At 37.4% G+C, this 19,105-nt stretch overlaps 2 protein-coding genes across 3 annotated transcripts in view; one reads left to right on the top strand and one right to left on the bottom strand.

Moving 5' to 3' along the window:
* Positions 1-3,255: 3,255 nt before the first annotated feature.
* Positions 3,256-11,635, top strand: LOC126998985 (protein canopy homolog 2-like). 2 transcript variants are annotated; one of them, XM_050861293.1, is made up of 5 exons: positions 3,256-3,444; positions 6,863-6,942; positions 8,128-8,187; positions 10,273-10,365; positions 11,070-11,635. In XM_050861293.1, exons 2-5 carry the CDS (start codon positions 6,868-6,870, stop codon positions 11,391-11,393), a joined length of 552 nt encoding a protein of 183 aa, XP_050717250.1. In that variant the 5' UTR covers positions 3,256-3,444; positions 6,863-6,867; the 3' UTR covers positions 11,394-11,635. The 2 variants fall into 2 exon arrangements, with proteins under 2 accessions (XP_050717250.1, XP_050717251.1); XM_050861294.1 differs by lacking the exon at positions 3,256-3,444 and adding an exon at positions 3,559-3,578.
* Positions 11,636-13,135: 1,500 nt separating this feature from the next.
* LOC126998983 (prion-like-(Q/N-rich) domain-bearing protein 25) overlaps positions 13,136-19,105 on the bottom strand; it is a 52,587-nt gene continuing 46,617 nt past the window's right edge. The window contains exons 6-8 of the mRNA XM_050861288.1: positions 18,412-18,540; positions 17,866-18,114; positions 13,136-14,700 (exon numbers count right to left, since the gene is read on the bottom strand). Coding sequence (XP_050717245.1) covers positions 14,507-14,700; positions 17,866-18,114; positions 18,412-18,540 — 572 coding nt within the window. The 3' untranslated portion in view covers positions 13,136-14,506. The remainder of the gene's footprint in view (positions 14,701-17,865; positions 18,115-18,411; positions 18,541-19,105) is intronic.

Below are 19,105 nucleotides of genomic sequence, written 5' to 3'. Positions count from 1 at the left end.
ACGTGGAGCGCTCCTAAGATGATGGTTCCTTACTTAATTAAGATAATGTAGGCCTTCATCAGCCTTACCTAATTCAGATAAAGATGTAGGCCTACATCATTAAGAGACAAACAGGCCAAGGAAACATTCCTGTCTATTTATATTGTTACACCAGTGGGTGTGTTTGCGATTTATTTGTGTAGGGGGGGGGGGGGGCAAGAGTTTTATGAGCGGATGCTGTTGGGGAGAACGAAAGGACATGTGCCGTCTGCCTGCATCTGTTTACTGTGGGTTCGTGTGCCTGCCTGTTTGCCTGTGTTGTGCCCCCTTGTGCCTAACTTATTTGTACTTGTGCCCAGAGGACAGTGTACGGTGTTCGGAACCTGTCCTGCGTGGAAAAAGAGTCTCTAGCTGATCTGGGTTTCACTACCCTGTGTTTAAGTTAAGCACGCCGCCTGCCTGCCCGGTGTTGGTGGGTTGGGGGGTGGCGTAACAATATCTCTTAACGGATTCATAATTGAAATATGGTTATCATCTAGACTGCTAAGCTAGGTGATAAATAGCATTGAAATTCTCTCAAATAAATCTAGATACTACGGTTACTGAGCTCCGTTAAAAGCGAATTGGAACTGCAGGAATCAATTAATTTAATGGATAACTAGCACACGCGTAGCTGAGAGTTGAGTGAAACACAGTGTTGGCCACGTTGAAGTCTTCGTGAGAATGACAAACACAGTCGACCTTGTTTTCATAGGATTGGAAAAGATTAAATGTTATAAAAAAGAAGAAAAAAATGTTACTATGTAATTATAGCTGGTTAGTGTAACATGCTTTGGCTACCCATTAAAATAATTAGTTTTCTGCTTTGAATTTTAGATTTAGAATATTAATAATTTTTTCAATGGGCAACTAAAAGAAATATCACACTCAGACATTACTTTCGTCTTCTATTTTAGTAAATTGCATCATTAATTTGTTATTTTCTAATCAAATGAAATAGAACTCTGAAACAAAACACATATCATATATGCTATACAGAGGAAGAAATGATCAAGTAATGCAAAAAAAAGTGCTGTTTTGTGCGACAAATGAAGATAAAATTTATTTTTTTACATAAATGAATGGAAACCTAGTATAGTTAGGGCAATAAAAAATCAATAAATTTGTAATGAAGTGTTTTCTCATGTCCTTCTGCCACTTAGCGAGTGTTGATGCCGGATTTTTTTTTTTTTTTTTTTTTTTTTTTTTTTTTATACTTCGATCGCCCCGTGGGAATTCAAAGATGGTGACTGCGAGCTTCAAGATTTGCAGGGAGTTGGCCAATCCAAAGCCTCCGTGATCTAGTGGTCAGCGTGCCGGGCTACTATTCCGCGGACCCTGATTCGAATCCCGATGCGGGCGGTCGGCGTGAAGCTCACTCGGCTGCGTTCATCCTCCCTTTCGGGTTTGTCGATAAATGGATACCTCGGGAAACCTGTGACTGGCAGCTGTGCTTTCCTTTTTTTGTGCTTTCCTGGTCATACCATCCGTCCCTTAAAATACGGAATGAAATGGTGCGTTCCGTTTTGAACCAATACGGAACGCCGTTTGTTCCGTATTTGTCTGTCTGAATGGGCAAGCAGATAAAATTCAACATTTTAAAGCTGTAGTGATGGCCTTTTTCGGTCAATCTAAAAAACAAGGCCGTAAAATTATGTTTGTCAAGGGTCGTCCTGAAAAACATGTACAGTACGCGACCCCCCTTCCTCCTGCCTCCACAAGCAGCAAGCAACGGCTGTCAAGGCACGGCAGGCTACAGAAATTTTAAGGTTGCCACCCGTCCCTTAAAATACAGATTCGTTCCGTATTGGAGAGTGAGATGTTCCGTATATTTCTAATCTCAAGGTAGCAACCCTAGCTTTCCAGCATATCCTGAGGCTCCCTATTGTTGCTGCTGCTGTTGCTGCTTTCGCTGGTCTCCCTACTGCTCAACACTGCTCTGCTAAGTGTTAATTCTATAACATTACTTAAACACATTTCCCCTTGCACACTTGTTTGTCCCCCTGGCATAGGGCCATGTGTCCCCGGGATAGTGGATACGAGTCCACCACAAGCTCAAAAGGTTACGGAGGCGGAAATGAGCGCCGATGCAAAGCGCAGCAATATCGCATGCTCCCCACTTTACTTAAGAGTATTACTTTATTAGGCAGACACTGTAGGCTAGTCTTCCGGTTACTAATTTTACCCATCCCAGCTGGGATGGGAAAAATTAGCCTGTCTGCCATACTGTAATTCTAAAATAGGTTACAAGAGGAGCTTCATTGGCTTTATTTGTGAAATGAATATGGAAAAGAGGCTTGAGTATGAGAAAATATTTGCTTTTGAGTTTACTTCAACTTCATGTAATATGTATTAACAGTGCTTTGGTAAATAAAAAAACAAATTAAAAATTATTTGTTAAGTGTTGAGCCACAGTAATGTATTAGATAACATTAAGCTACTTTTTTTGGGGGGAAGAACTAACTGGTACATTAAAACTAATTTCATTCACCGTAGCATAAAGGGCACAAATTTTGACAAAAGCAATGACTATATATATATATATATATATATATATATATATATATATATATATATATATATATATATATATATATATATATATATATATATATATATATGTGTGTGTGTGTGTGTGTGTGTGTGTGTGTGTGTGTTGTGATGTACAAATTACAGAATAAACTTTCCTTTTATTTCCTTTAATGAAAATATAATAATAATAATAATAATAATAATAATAATAATAATAATAGTATGAATATATATATATATATATATATATATATATATATATATATATATATATATATATATATATATATATATATAAACAGGACAAGTAAACGATATTATTTCTTATTATTCCCCTTAATTAGAAGCGTGACGGAGCGTAACGATCCCTATATTCCTCAAGCCCCCCTTTTCCTGTTTCGTATGCTTTATTGTTTGTTTCAAGGAAGAAGAGAAAGGGAAAGAAAGGAGGAAAAAAAAAGGGAAGGAATGAAGAAAGAGAGGGGAAAGAGAGCAGGAAAGGAGGAAGAGATGGGAAGGAGAGAAGGAATATTGCAGGGAGAGGATAAGATGTAAACGTTTGCTTCGTTGCCAAACGCACGATATTAAATTTCCAAGCTTGATAATTGCTCACCTCAGATACTTATAATCCATCTAGAATAGTTTTATATCCCTTATTGACTAGTTGACATGGATGAAGGTCGGTAAAGTAAAGTTGTGGCTAAGTAACACCGTAGCACCCAGGGAAGGAGGTTGCACCTGTCAGGACGTGGGGCAGCAGGGAGGCGACACGTGGACGGGGAATTGGCCAGCCGCTGCCACACCTGTACTCATCACCATTCCTCCGGTGTGCAGTGTCTGTTAGCAGCCTGAATTCCCCTCCGCTGTCTTACTCCACCTCGCACTCCAATCCAGGTAATTTGTTGTGTGTGGCTGTAATCCGCGTAATATCAATTTCTTAATAATGTAAACAAACTAGAAACGTTCGAGCTGGCATCGATTTTCAACAAACGTTTCTTGCCCGCCTTCACGCCGCTTTCTTTGAGTTTGTTGGTGTATCTGCTATTACTGTGATCTGTTGTTATCAGTGTAAGGGATTAGTGAGTCGGCCTGGACCCAGATGTCCTTCAAGTAGGCAAGATAATGTGCAATCGATGTACACAAACGTTACTCGAATACCAGTTGCATTCGATATTAATGTTATATTCAGTAATAAAGTACCATACTAATAAATGAAGGGTATTCAACTAGGTCATTCAAATCCGGTAGCTGGCATAACGTTATTCTGGTATATTTAAACTTGCTAGTTGACACTGATAACTGTTTGTGTGAAATTATTCTTGTGCAATTTGAATAGCCAATTAAGCAACAAAGATTATAATTTCTAGGGTGATAGGTTACTATTTTAGTGGTACTAGGCTCCTATCTTTAACAGTGTTAGGTTACTATCCGTTAGGTTTGCATGGGGTTTTGTTAGTGTGTAGGACACCAGTTTCCCTGAGGAATAGTGGAATCCTTTTTTGATTTCCTTGCTAACATCTGGTGTTGCAAATTTGCTGGAAAAAGCACATAATACTTCAATTCAAGCATTTTGTGTCATTGCACAAATTGAGCAATGTTTGTGATTACCCCCCAAATACTCATCGGCAGACCAAGAGCCACAGCCTAAAACTTTAAGCCAAGGCACCGCATCCATAAGAGGACCATGTTCTCCTCAAGACTAGTATAGTAAGGTAAAGTTTTTGGGAAATCTGTTTTATTTTGTACCTTAAACTACTCGTTAAAAATTATCTAGCATCAACTTACAAGAAGTGGACGGGTTAACCGTCAGTATTGTACCATATGTAATTATGAAACATGACATTTCCCAAGAGTTGCTCGACTATGATTTGGGTGGTGGGGTGGGGCTTCAGCTATGCTGACCATCCAATTACACGCCCTACATTCGTCAACAGACCCGCTGCAGCGGCTACTACGTTATATAGGAATAGATTACAAAAGTACACGTTAGGGAATTTCCTTTCTTTAGAGACTATGGATTTTCCCGATTTTGGAGATTTTTGTAGGGACATTTTGAAAGCCCATTTTTCAGTGATTTGGCCGTCCACCACCAAAACCACTGTTCCCTACAGGGATTAATCGAGCTAACGACCACCAAAACCACAGCTCCCTAAAGGGATTAATCGAGCTAACGCCGCCGCCGCAAAATAGCTCACATTCATAACCTACCGTATGAAACATCACTAAGTCTTCATATATTTTTTTCTACAAACGTTTGGTTAGCGACGGTTCGCTTGGTTAGCAACGGTTCGCTTGGTTAGCGATGGTACGCTTGGTTAGCGATGGTACGCTTGGTTAGTGATGGTACGCTTGGTTAGCGATTGTATGCTTGATTAGTGACTAGCCCACGCATGTGAGACCAGGTCCACCACGCGTGGTTATTATTTTTTTTTAGAACGTTGGGCTGCCATGCTGAGGGCCAGGTATAGCCCGGGGCTGTTCAGCCCGAGTCCCGGATGACCTTGAGTCATGGCTCAGGGCTGTTTTGGGGTGGTTAGCGATGGTATGCTTGGTTAGCGATTAGCCCACGCATGTGAGTATACAGTAGGGATTTTCCTTACTTTTGAGACTAGGGAATTTTTCCTGATTTAGGGATTATTCTAGGGAAATCTTGGAAGGCCATTTTTCAGTGATATGGGCTCCCCCCCCCCCCCAATACCCCGGTTCCCCACAGTTCCCCAGGCTTGTCTTGGGGGATTGGGGGGGCTGGGTTGGTGGAGGGGGTGGAGTGGTGATTCTTAAGATTTACCGACACATATTACTTCCAGGTCTATCCTTGCCTCTAGCATAATTTTGCAAATAAGGAGGCTCATTACATATGATTCAGGGAAGCAATTGTAGCAATATTTAATGGTTGGCTATGGCTGAAGCAACATTATTTCCCCCTGTGCATGCATTCAGTTGGGTCCTTCATTGAGCTTGACCTGCCCTCGTGGAACTACCAAAAAAATTATCCATGCAGCATATGTCCAAATAATTTTTCCTACCAGTTTTTTGCTAGTATTTAGAAATCACAATTTTCTCATAGCTACGGTATAGAGATAGAGACACTTTGCTTACTAGAAGTATTTAAGAAACAGGGAAATGCAAGAAATCGGATATTAAAATATATATTTTTTCTCACATAAACAATCGTCACATGCTATACATTTTTTTTTTAAGTTTAATATAGTGAATGTAATATTATATGATGTATGCATTGTGATTTAAATTAGAAATAAGAAATAAGTAGCGTATGATATGTTAAGCAGCAGTGTAAACAATCTCCCATGCTCTGATTGGAGAGACATAGGAAATCATCGTGTGTTAGGCAGCAGCGTGCCAGCTGGGGGAATGTTGAATGGCAAAATTTTCAACACTACCTTCCACCACTACTGTAAGAAATTCAGAGCATGACACAATGCCAGACTTGTTTGACTTCTCTTTTCTTGTAAACTCTTGAACAATCTTCCTTCATCTGTATTTCCTCCTACCTATGACTTGAACTCTTTCAAGAGAAGAGTATCAGGACACCTCTCCTCCCGAAATTGACCTATCTTTCGGCCACTCCTTTTAACTCTTTGTAGGAGCAGTGAGTAGTGGGCTTTTTTTTTTTTTTTTTTTTTTTTTCCCCTTGAACTGCTTTCCCTACTGTAAAAAAATGAAGGAAATATTTGCCCAAGAGGCAGCACTGATGCATTCCTATTAACCACAGGATGGAGTGTTGTAGGATATATTGATAAATGCTCTTATTTTGTCAACAATGTTCATTATAACAACATGAATAATGTACAGCACTCAGATTATTTGGTATAAATATGATAGTGACCATTACAACTCTGATATTTTGCTAGTTTGGTACAGAAAATTGTCAATTAAGCCTTGCTGGACCCCAGTTCTCCACAGGTTTGGCTCTAGCGGAGGCTTCAGTAGGGCCACCAGATGGCAGGTTGAGCTCAGTGAAGGACCCAATTCCTGCAACATCAGCATCTCTCCTATTACCTCTTGCATAGCCTTCAATGTTTAAAGTTAGCAATATCTGCTAAAATTTTACCAGTTCTCATTCTTATACGACGAGTGCTATAGAAATAAGTTCACACCACTAGCATCAGACCTACTGATATATTATACATCCTTTCAATGCATGTTCAAGAATATTAATATATATCTTACCATTTCATGACCTTTTTGAATCATGAGCATATTTAAATACCTACTTAGCTAATCCTTACTCTGTTTCTGGATTTTTTTTTTTTTCTACACATTGTTAAACTTACCTTGCTTTCCTCTGCAGAGAAAATGAGAATAGTACAGGTGTTAGTGGTTGCTGCTGTGGTGAGCTGTGCATTTGCTGTCAAGCCTCCAAAGTCAAAGGTACACATTTGTTCCCTTCTTTGTTCCTGTGAAAAAGAAAAAAATACTATTACTTTCCATATGTTTTAGTGACAGCTTATAGTACAGTAGTTAATAATCTTTTCTTGGACATTGCAATTTGTGTTAAGAATCCAAGAAAAAGCAGTCATATAAATTTTAACGTTCATTCTCATTTTGTTTTGTTTGATGTTCTCAAATATGTAAAAAATGGGAAAGTAGTATAAAGATTCTTCTCATTGAGAAGAGGTGGCATGTCCTTCCATAAAGGGTATACCAAGTATATATCTTTGACATTTCAGCAAACTTACATATACATTGTTGCATGCCACTCTTGCTTAGCTTACTCCATCCAAATGCTATGACATAATAAAATAAATAGTAAAAAAACAAAAATTGAGATTCCTTGGAAATCAGAAAATTATGTTTTGTCAACTTAAATTCCCTTGTGCTCTCATACTACCTAAAAAAAATGTGCCTATATAGAATAACAGTAGTAGTGTTAAATCATCATCATCATTTCATTTAACATCCATTTTCACTCTTCATGAGTGGTTGGACGGTTTATGACTCATAAATCGAGCCATTTTCAGTTTTTGGTACACGATTTTGCAGGTGCATGCCCTTGTACACCCAACCACCTATTATAAATGGTGGCCCTAGCCTTTGCCTGAATAAAAAAGGCAAACCCCACAAGGCAGCACGGGGCTATGAGGTTTGCCACCCGCTATGTCACCCATAGCTGGGACTGGATGGCCATTCACTCTAATAAACATGAGTTCATCTACCCTTAGAATGGTCTTGTTTTTAATCCACCTGGGGGTCCAGCACACCCTCCTCACTGGTCCAAAACAAAACCAGTGGGGTTGCCGGTTTAGTCGCCGACTACCCGACCATGCGGCTGGTTGTACTGGGTTACATGTTACCAGTAGCAGAGCACAACTTTAACTGCCCTGACCAGACAAACAACAGTAGTAATGTTAAAATCATTGTAAAAGGATCAAAGCAATGAAGTGTAATTTTTTCTGAGAAAAATTAAAGAAAACAGGAAATTGGAGAGTAATTGAACTTGTAAGAATAGGTTTTGTAGGTGATAAAAAGTAGTGACTTCTGTCATGGGCACACATTTAAAGGAAGCCAAAGCCTTGAAAGTTTAGGCTTATTTTTTTCTCTCCTTCTTTTTACAAGGTTGTGAAGTGTGCTGTTTGCCGCAGCCTAGTGAGCGAACTGCAGAGTGCCATTCTTGAGGTGAGCAGTGTTACTAGTAAAATTGATGGTATGATGGTATGTGTCAAGGGAAGAACTAGAAAACACTAGATTAGATACATTAGAAAATATAAGCATATGCAATTCCAAAAGGGTTATATGGATATGAATTTTTGGCTACATTCCTCAGTCTTTTTCTCTCTTTATACATATAGGCTACCTATTGAATTTGTGTGGCAGTGGTGATGTATGACTTATTCAAATTTTTGAAAGAAAAATTAGGAACAGAAGAAAGAATCCCAGCAGGAGATAGCTCTCAGTGCAAAAGGGGGAGTGCCTTTGGGGGTACCTTCTGGTCATATGGTGTGTCCTATGGCTTTGAAACTTCATTATTTAGTTTGCTGTTGTTAATTTATGAGATTCTGTGACTTTCATAAAATTTGGGTGAAAGGGTAGGGCAGACTTAAACAAAGTAAAAAAATAAAATTATTTGTTTCACAGGTTATATATTTTTGTTCATCATCTTGAAAAAAAAAGACATGGAAACTTCTTTATATATCTACATTTTGTATTTATAAAATTTGAAAGTTTTTTTTCACATTAGTTTTCATAATTTTTTCTTTTCTTTTTACATTAAAAAGAAAGAAAAAAAAATATATATATATATATATATATATATATATATATATATATATATATATATATATATATATATATATATATATATATATATATATATATATATATATATATATATATATATATATATATATATATATATATATATATATATATAATTGCACTTAAGTTGTACTTTTTACTGATACCTTACAATAGACTTACAATACTCAATTTGTCTAATTTCTGATTTTTTTGTGTGTGTGTAAATAACATCTTTTTATATTGGCCCAAAGATTTTTTTCCATTTCATCTGTGTTCTGCTGTTTGTATTTGTTTGATTGGCATGAAATCTTCACATATGATTGTTCATACCTTGTTTACTTTCTGGAGTAGAATAAGGCATCTGGTCATAAAGGTATTATTCACTCAAGGGTGAGGGTATCAGAAGGGGACACCTTCATTGTAGCAAGATTCTTTCCTAGAACTCTCCAGGTTGGTATGCCTCATCCTTCTTTTCTGCTTTCTTCGTCTTCCTCTTGGGTGTTGTGTGTCTGGCTCTTTCGTGGTCTATCCACTGCAGAGATTTCTGTAGTATTGGTTCAGTCCCAAGGAGATGCATGATGATATTTGCAACTGTGTACCCAAAGGATGTTTCACAGTGAACTCAATTCTCTTGAGGCCAGAAAACATGACTTACGGCACCTGATCCAAACCTTTGAATGCAAAGATTTGTGGGATTCTGGGTAGCACCCTTCAAACACCTTTTGAGGAGACTTGGCTTGCCAAGATCTTTGAAGACCTCATGAGTCATGCTATGGCACAATAGTGTGGGGCATTTAAATGTCTTAAAGGATGCCGTTCTTGAAATTCTAGAAAAAAACTTCACTACCTGATATTTCATGATATCTCCAACATGTTGAGCAAGAAAACATATTTTGTGGATTTCAAAAACATTCTTTAAAAAATCAACCCCAGACACTCCCCTTAAAGACCTTAGAAGCATCCTAAGGGCAAGAATGCTGAGGTGATTGACATGTGAAGAGAAGGGAGGGTGGTCTACTGGGGAGAGTCATGGATGTAGAGGCAGCAGGTCATTGACCACCAGGTAGGCCAAGGAAAACATAAGAGGAAATATGTCTAGTAAGATGTGGTGGAACTAAGCACTAATGGGGAGGATGCTATGGACAGAGAGAGTTAAGAGGCACACCAATGAATGTCTAGCCCCATCAAACTGGAACAAGGAAATGTTCATTATTCATCTTCTTTACTCTCCAATTTTATTTTTTCACTAACATTGATATCCAGTTGCCTTTATCAGTAACATGTACTTTCTACAATACTAACTTGTTTTCCTGGTATGTAAAAAAAGAGGTAGGTGGACAGATAAATGGAACTTTTCTTAATTCTTCTAAACTTGATACGCGACAATTTTCTTTTCTTGTTTTTTCATTAGTGCAACATCTTGTGCAATAGTCAGTTTATACAAAAATTAATAAATCATTTCAGGTTGATCCTCGCAAAAAAATTGATGTTGGTTCATATCGCATTGAAGCTGATGGAAAGCAGAAGCTCTCGGCTGTAAAGTATGCTGGCTCAGAGGTAAGACCACCTTTAAAACTGAATCTTAGATAAGATTGTTGATTTTTTTTTCTTTGTGATTCCCAAGAAACTATATTATATTTTTTCCATGCTCCATGCTTTTTACTTTGTTAATTTACATATTCCCAGTCCAACTCATTATAGTAAATTTATTGTTCATCTTCATTGTATGGAGACAAACATCATTATCATTAGTGACTCATTTCTGGCAAAGGCAGAGTTAAGAGTCATGGAAGCTATGACAGTTCTCACAAGTTATTTAGGAAAAACCTCATCTCCTCGTATTACAGCTCTGTAAACATGGTCATAAGTTTCTGTATCTTTATTCATTTTAAAATCTAAAAATATTGTAAGCTCTGTTACAAGGCAGGTGTTTCAGATTCCTGTTGTTGTGTTCATTCCTAATTGGTTGATATTAATACCTGCTTATGAGGAATATTGAGAGAAAGAAACATGATCTGTTCATCCAGGACTGAAAAAGTGTCTGGAAAACATAGTCAGTATCCTCTTCCCTTTGAGCCTCTTTATTTTTCCTTTTATTTTTTCCCATTTTCTTTAATCTTTGCACTTCTTCATTTGCTCTTGTGAAAAAGTGTTATTCTGGTAAGTTTGATGTTCCTTGTTAATAATATAGAACTGCAGTGCCTTGAGATGCCCTCCGAGTCACCACACAATGCTCTTACTTATCTTTGTTACTTCCTCAGGTGCACATGATGGAAACACTAGAGACTGTGTGTCAGAGCATGAAGGATTATGCTCAAGCCAAGCACAAGGAGACAGGGCGAATGGAGGCTATCAAGCTGGTGGTGGGTGGCGCCATGAACCCACGCATGTCAGAGTATGAGATGGTTCAAGATCCAGACCTGAATAAAGGCCTTGAGTTCCACTGTGAGGCCATTGTGGAGGAGTTTGAAGATGAAATCACATCTTTCTTCAAGAGTAAAGCTGACTCCAGTTTATTAGACCTACAGGAGGAGTTCTGCAATGATACCACTAGTTTATGCACAGATATCAAGGATGAATTATAACACAAAGAGGTTCAGGTATATGTTAAAGTTTTGTTATTGCTGTAGTATATAGAGTTTTGTTAATGCTGTAGTATATTTTTATGACATTCCATAGTGACTAGTTATATCAAATTTGCAATGTTACAATGTATTAATTAGTATGCAAGCTAAAGAGACAGAACCATTGCATCAAAAATTACATTACATCTATACCCTACATGAAAAAACCCAGAGAGTAACAAAAAAATATACTGACTAAAGGATTCGGCATTTACTTGTCCCCTGCCCCCTCCAAAATATATAATTATGTGTCATGGTGATTTTCTGCATCATGTATCACATTCTTGGTTCTCTGAGCCATGGTCATTCTATTGTGTGATGTATTCTGACAGGGGTTCTAAATAGCACAGCTTCCACTATAGTGAGTTTCCTTGACTAATATGTTGTGGTGGAGCTTGTACCACAACTGGGCAACAAATGTTGCTGATACTTCCACCTTGCCAGTGATCTTACCTCCTCCAGCCCTCCTATTAGACTAATAAGCTGCCTCACAAAAAAACATTCATTTTCAATTCTCATAAACCATCTCTGTAGTAAGTTTTTCTTTACCAAGTCCATTAATCAATAGTCTACACCATGTTTTCATCTATACCACATTATATGCTTTTTCATTGCTCAGTGCACCCTATCTTGCTAAACTACTTTCTCTCAAGTAACTCAATTATAATGCATATATCCTTGCCTATGTTTTAGAGGTATAAGTCAAAGTAGGCAGCAGTAACATAGGTAGTAGTAGGGTGACAAGAGGCAGACTGCCCCCATTGAAAAGTTGGGGATATGCCAATTTAAAGTTTGGCCCTTCTTTATTTCTAAAATATTTTTTTTGCAATTAGATTATACCCGACAAACAATAAGCATGGCCACCTTGAATGTATGTAGTGCATGAAAAGAAAGAGAAGAGAGAGGTGGAGAAAGAATGGTAGAGGGAAAGCAGTTTTTTTTTTTTTTTTTCATGTATGTAGTGCATGAAAAGAAGGAAGAGAGGTGGAGAAAATGGAAGAGGGAAAACTTTTTTTTTTTTGGGGGGGGGGGCTAAAGCAATCCTAATGTTTTTTTATATTGGCCTCAAAATGCCCCTAAAAGTTCTTATTTAAAAAAAAAAAAATGCCACATGCACATGCTCACTTTGTTTGCCACCCTCCCCCCCTACCCCATGAACCTATGATGCCCTCTAACCCCCTCTAAAAATCTGCCGAAATTATGGACCTGGAAAAGGAAGGGAGAAGTAAAAAACAGAAAGAGCAGTTAAGAAGGGAAGAGAGAAAGTGGAAATAAAAAAGATGGAAGTGCAAGAGAGGTGGAGAAGATAGGGAAAACAAGAAATATGAAAAGGGAAAAAGAGGTGGAAAAGAAAGAGGAGAAGAAAAATGGGAATGGAAAAGAGGTGGAAGGACAGGCATTGTGGTGTGCTTGGCTTATAATGATGGTGCCCACTTTATTGATACAAGGCCCTTAAGTGACATCCAGACCCAATTTAAGCACTTGCTGTACATTCATATGGGTACTTACAATGCACTCCTTTATCTATTAAGTAACATTGGTTATTTTCAGTAAACATTTTCCCAAGATGGTTGTTCCAAAGGCAGATGACTAGTTGAGGGAAAAAACTTGCTGTCTGCATTGCATAGGGTTGCATGAATCATTTGACCATTACGTTTAGTTAGCATGCAGGCTGATTGTTCAGAAACTAGAAAACCTACAAATCTCTTTGATTCTTTATTAAACTCGATACAACACAGTATGAACAGCATGACAAACAAACAGGCAGTGGTGGGCACAGTTCCGCTAATTAGCGAAGCTAACTTTTCCATTAGCTGATTAGCGTTTTTGTTAAATTTGGAAACAGTTAGTGGACCAATTAGCTACTGCTAAATATAGTTCCTTTTCTGCTAACTTCAGTCCACTAAATAATTCACACAGGTTTGTTTTTGTCCATTTTGGGTAGACACAGTACCAGTTGAGCCACTATTAAAGAAACTTTTTGGTATTTTAGGATAATGCATCTTCCATTCCCAACTCTGATCTCAGGATTTAATAACAAGAATTCAATATTTTTCACCTGACAAAAAATAAACTTAAAATAATAAAAAAGAAAGTGTCAGTTTTGGGAAAGAGTAAAAATGCTTAAATTTTCAGAAAATCTTGGGCAAAATATATGAATTTAGGATAAACTGGAGGCTTCCTTGTCTTCTCTTAGTGTTGTTGCTTGTTGGGCTAACTATATCTAAGCTACAACATATTGAAATTTCACATCACTTTCTTTTAGTTGGTCTGTTTTTAAGGGTTTTAGAGCCAAAATACTAAACCGAAGCCAAATTCATATATAAAAAAAGTTAGCAGTTACCATCAGCTTCCACCAATTTCTATATCAGTTTAGAGGTTAAGCGTAAGCAAAGCTAACTTTTTAGTTAGTGGATTACCAGTTAGTGAAGCTAACTTTTTGATTAGCGGTGTCCACCACTGAAATGGGAGGGTAGGAAGTCCAGTGTCCTGAGTGAGATCAGGAGACCTTGACAGTGCATTCTCAGTGAAACCTGACCAGAGAGAGACACTTCAATATGTATTAATAATATTATTAAAGGTACAAGTTAAGGGATGTGATAGTGATTACAGAGATGTCTTTGTTAGACGACATAGAAGTACAGTGTGGGTGGTTAAAATGAGGGAGGCAAAATTATTATACTGTAAATGGCCACTGCAGAGGCTTGGAATTTAGTACTACTTTTAGTGTGCAAGTGTATTTAGTGTGCACAGTAGTGTATATGTCTGGTATAATTTTAACCATCCATGGATACAAACAAGTAATCTGCATTACATATATTTGTATTTCTCCACAATACAGCAAAAGCAATCATAAGACAAGTGTTTTAAATACAAGCACATTCATAATGCATGAAACTCCCTTAATTTGGCAAAAATTTGCATTACCTTGATAAGTGCCTAATTTACCACTTTCAAACACCCAGGGATGATAATGATCATAAAGAAGTGCTGTACCTTCCTAAATGGCTTTATATATGTTTTGTTACTGCCTTGTGTAGAAAAGGCTTCATAAACAACTATATACCTATAGCTCAGTTTATCTCAGCCTCACATGCATATATTGCAAGATTTGCATCAATGCATGACACAAGGTGGAAATTGAGTTCATTTGTCAGTGTTTGTATATTCAAGATGTACTCTGCGTAGCCACAGTTGGAAAACAGTCCCAGTTTTGTCTTGCCCTCTTCACCATTAGTCCATGGCAGGAAGGAGACACCTGAGGCAGCTGTTGGATTATAGAGATCAATGTAAGCGGAGTGGTTATGGTTGATTGGTGTCATCATCATTCATCATTTCGTTTAATGTCCGTTTTCACTCTTCCTGATCGGTTGGACGCTTTATGGCTCTCCTCCATTCTACTCTGTCTTCTGCCTGGTGGTCATCCAATCCCATCAATGCCAAGTCTTCTTGTATACACCTCCACGTTTTCTTCGGTCTACCAACTGGTCTCCTTCCTTCTACCTCCAATCTCTACAAAACTCCCAGCACTGTATCCACCCCTGCTCCCTTCACATGTCCTAACCATTGGAGTCTTTCCCTTCTGAGCACTGTTTCCAGGTCCTCTACTCCACATCTGTTAGCTACATCTGCACTGGACACCCTGTCTTGCCACCTGATACCCACATAAACCTCAGCATTCTGCGGTCACTTGCTCTCAATACCTCCATCAATTTTCTGGTTAGAGCCCATGTTTCTGCTCCATACATCACTGATCTAATACATGCTTGGTACACCCCCGCTCTGCTCTTTAGAGGGATGCTGCCACTCTCGCTCTCACTGTCCTCTCCACTTCCACCTCACAGTCCCGGAACATCTCCCAAATAACAGAAATGTTCTACCTCATCCAGCTTTCATCCATTCAGCTCTAGTTCATCCCTCTCAGTTTCTTGTCCTTGCTGTCCCTTACACAAGCTGAGCATGTAAAATTTTACACTCCTTGTATATTTCTGATCTTATATTTCTGAGGGCTCAGAATCTAAGGTGGTACCACTGCCTGCAACATGTGCACAAGACTGAATTTACACCTACTCCCTTCCCACAGCATCCACATGGATATTTTCCTAATTTAATCTTTTCTCTTCTTTTCCATTCACCATGCACTTTGTTTTTTCCATATTAATTTTCAAACTTCTCTCCTCCATTCCTTCCTTCCATTTATTAAACTTTTCTTTCACTTCTGCTGTCTCTGCATTTACTACCAAGTCATCTGCATACAGCAGCTCCCATGGTGTGTGTGAAGTTATGTCATCTGGCTCATAGATTGCATTTAGGATTTAAAAAGTAGCTATGGCAATTGTGTTTTGAGTTAGGTAAACTAGGACACATTAGATTATTCTGCATGTGTTTGTTTAAAGATGGACAGGGAAGTGTAGAAGAGGAGACTCTACCCACCAGGAATTACACAGAGACATCACAGGCCATGTAAGAAGAGAAAATTGACTGATAAACAATGACAGAATAATGCTCAATCACAAGAAAGTAACCTTAGTATAGTTGAGATATATAATTTCTGATTACCTAAGTTTTTTAGTTAAGGATATAGATAATGAGTTCTTAATATAGAGGAGGGATTCATCAAAGTAGAGAGGGCAATAATTGCTCATAAGGATGGACTGAGAAGAGAGGTAAAGAATTGTTTTGTGAAACTAAACTCCGTAACATTTTTCTCCATCATTGGTAAATAATGAAAAAGATTAAAGTTAGAAGTCTCCAGCATCTGCCTTAGAGCTGTGTAACTTTTCTTGGAGAAATGCATTAAAAAGTAAGAGGTGCTGTTAGTAAGTTGAAACCCCTCTATGAAAAAAGGAAGTAGCTTTGTGAAAACCCTCAGGACCTGGAGATGCCCTCAGAAAGTGAGTTGCATTAAAAAAGGAGCTTCTGGATGAAAATCATATCAAGATTTGACTTCTGGCACCCCATGAAGGCATTGGCCATTCAGTAGATTTGCCAGGGCCCGGATGGCTTTGTGGGTACAGTGCTCACCAAACGACTGAAATGCTGCAAGTTGGGTCTGGCTTATGGCAGCTTCTTGTTGGAAGAGGTAGTGCTCTCTTTTAACCCTAGCAGAGTCAAAGGGCCTTAGCTACCTAGCATGGAGGGGTTCTCTAATCACCTTTTTAGTCAAGAGACTATGCTATCTGCAGAATGACAAAACTCTTAGCTGAGTTAACATGCTTGGTTATGAATTCTGAATTGCAAATTGGACTGGAGCAGTCTGAATCTACTACTCAGCTGTGCATGTTTCATTGTCAATCCGACAATAAATAGGTTTCCTGGGTAACCTGGACAATTTAAACTGTGGTAAACCAAACTTCACACTTTTCCTTGTAGTGATAGATAGATTATCATCAACCAGAGGCTTAGACCAAGATAAAGAGGGACAGGTAAATATGGAGGTAATTAATGTAAGGCTTATCATACACTCCTAACTTTACTTATGAACTGGAGACACCCAAGGTGTGCATGTATAGGGGAGAGCGGTGATGATTCGGACAGTGGGATGGTCCAGACATCACATCTATTGTAAAACGTATGGAACTGAGTGCTGCGAGATTTTATGTGAAAGTGCAAAACTTTGCTGCCTTGGCCCACATGGGGCAACCATACCCTTAGAGCTGTTCTTTTCGATGCAAGTTTTTTTTTTTTTTTTTTTTTTTTTTTTTTTTTTCCATCCATATGTATTATTTTCAGGGTGTATCATAAACTTTCACTTCAAGAACATGGTAAATAGCGAAATGTACATTATTACGGTGACACAGTGATGCACGGTGAAGGTGTTGCCGTATAACACAATCACCCAGCTCTCGTGCTGGAAGTGGATTTTTATGAATTTTATGTCAATTCAAACACTGAAGGTGTTGTAACAGTTATAAAAAGGTTAAACTGGTTGGTTTGCATTAAGATATTATGCTGGTGAAAAGAAAAGGAAGCCATAATTCCAAAATTCTTGAGATATTTTTTATAGGTCTCATTTTAATTTATTCATTCCTATAAATAATGAGAGGATTCTTTTGTGCTTATACATATGTCTTGTAATAGATATATTCTTGTTTATTAGCCAATCATATATAAGTTATATGAATATTATGCCGAGTAATACAGTGTCCGTACCATCCCACCTTCCTGGCCGAACCTTCACCACGCGTGGGGATGGTTCAGACGATTTAGAAACTTGTGTTTCATCATCTATAACTGAAAACTGGAAGTGGCTATAGGTGTCATATTAACAATCTACAGAGCCAAAGGATGAAGGAACATTTTGAGATTAACAAAATTACACTACTAACTTTTTTTATAAAAAAAAAAATTTTAGCCGAATCATCATCGCTCTCCCCTACATGCTCCTGTAAATTATGGTTTGAATAAAACATTAAATTCAGATAATCCTCACAGGAGCCGTTGTTCCAGACGAGGTTTCCTCCTTTGTTGTTGATTGGCATGTAGAAATTTCCTGTCAAAATCAGTGAGCTGGCCATCTGCTTCAAATAGTTCCACTCGATTATATCTTTTGGTGTAAACATCTTGGCCTGGATCACGAAACAGAAAAGCCAACTAACATCCCAGCTACTGGGTATAGGACCCGTACTTATGAAGAGTGCCCATCGCCCCCTATATGTTGTAAAACCTCCAGCCGCATAGTCTGGGATGGAAAAATAGATAAATTTTTAGATATATAGTCACAACAAAAATACAAGGCTCAAAAAATGCAAGACATTAGACTAAACTGTGAACACGGTAGTTTCCTCATGATCATATATAGTAAAGGGAAAAATCATTAGATGACAAAGTTCGTAGATATCAACAGATTCAAATAAAAATTGAGTTTCAAATCTGAATGATAGCTAGGTCATCTTTTTAAGTTACCCAACATAGTTTTGTGAAGGAATTTGTGATGGGAGTAGTCCACCCCCACCACTCACCTTGTTAAGTAACTCACCATACTTGCACATTGAGTTGTCAGATGAAGGCACAAAATTTGTAATGCATTTGCATGTGCCATCGCAGGTGCTGTTGTTGAGGCCAAGCAGGCACTGGGCAGTGGAGCTGCAGGGTTCTCCGATGTGCACTATATATATATATATATATATATATATATATATATATATATATATATATATATATATATATATATATATATATATATATATATATATATATATATATATATATATATATATATATATATATATATATATATATATATATATATATATATATATATATATATATATATATATATATATATATATATATATATATATATATATATATATATATATATATATATATATATATATATATATATATATATATATATATATATATATATATATATATATAATTAGATATATATATATATATATAATAAGATATATATATAGATATAATTAGATATATATATAGATATAAGTATATATATATATATATATATATATAAATATATATATATATATATATATATATATATATATCACACACACACACACACACACACACACACTATTTACAAATAGGTAAATACCAGGCCTGGGGTAAATACACACACTGCTACTTTAGAGTGCGGTCCACCGCAGTGTTTGTAGTCTACCCTAGTGATCTGACCTGTCTCCTGAGACCTCATCTGATGCATT

This window comes from Eriocheir sinensis, chromosome 15 (genome assembly GCF_024679095.1).
Source record: "Eriocheir sinensis breed Jianghai 21 chromosome 15, ASM2467909v1, whole genome shotgun sequence".
Classification (NCBI taxonomy): Eukaryota; Metazoa; Arthropoda; class Malacostraca; order Decapoda; family Varunidae; genus Eriocheir; species Eriocheir sinensis.
Note: the sequence above shows the minus strand (reverse complement) of the source record. Positions and strands in the feature narration are given on the sequence as shown.

Coding starts and splice junctions, on each gene's coding strand:
- LOC126998985 (XM_050861293.1), top strand. CDS start 6,868: ATGAGAATAGTACAGGTGTTAGTGGTTGCTGCTGTGGTGAGCTGTGCA. Junction 6,943..8,127: donor TCAAGCCTCCAAAGTCAAAG/GTACACATTTGT, acceptor TCTTTTTACAAG/GTTGTGAAGTGTGCTGTTTG. Junction 8,188..10,272: donor TGCAGAGTGCCATTCTTGAG/GTGAGCAGTGTT, acceptor AAATCATTTCAG/GTTGATCCTCGCAAAAAAAT.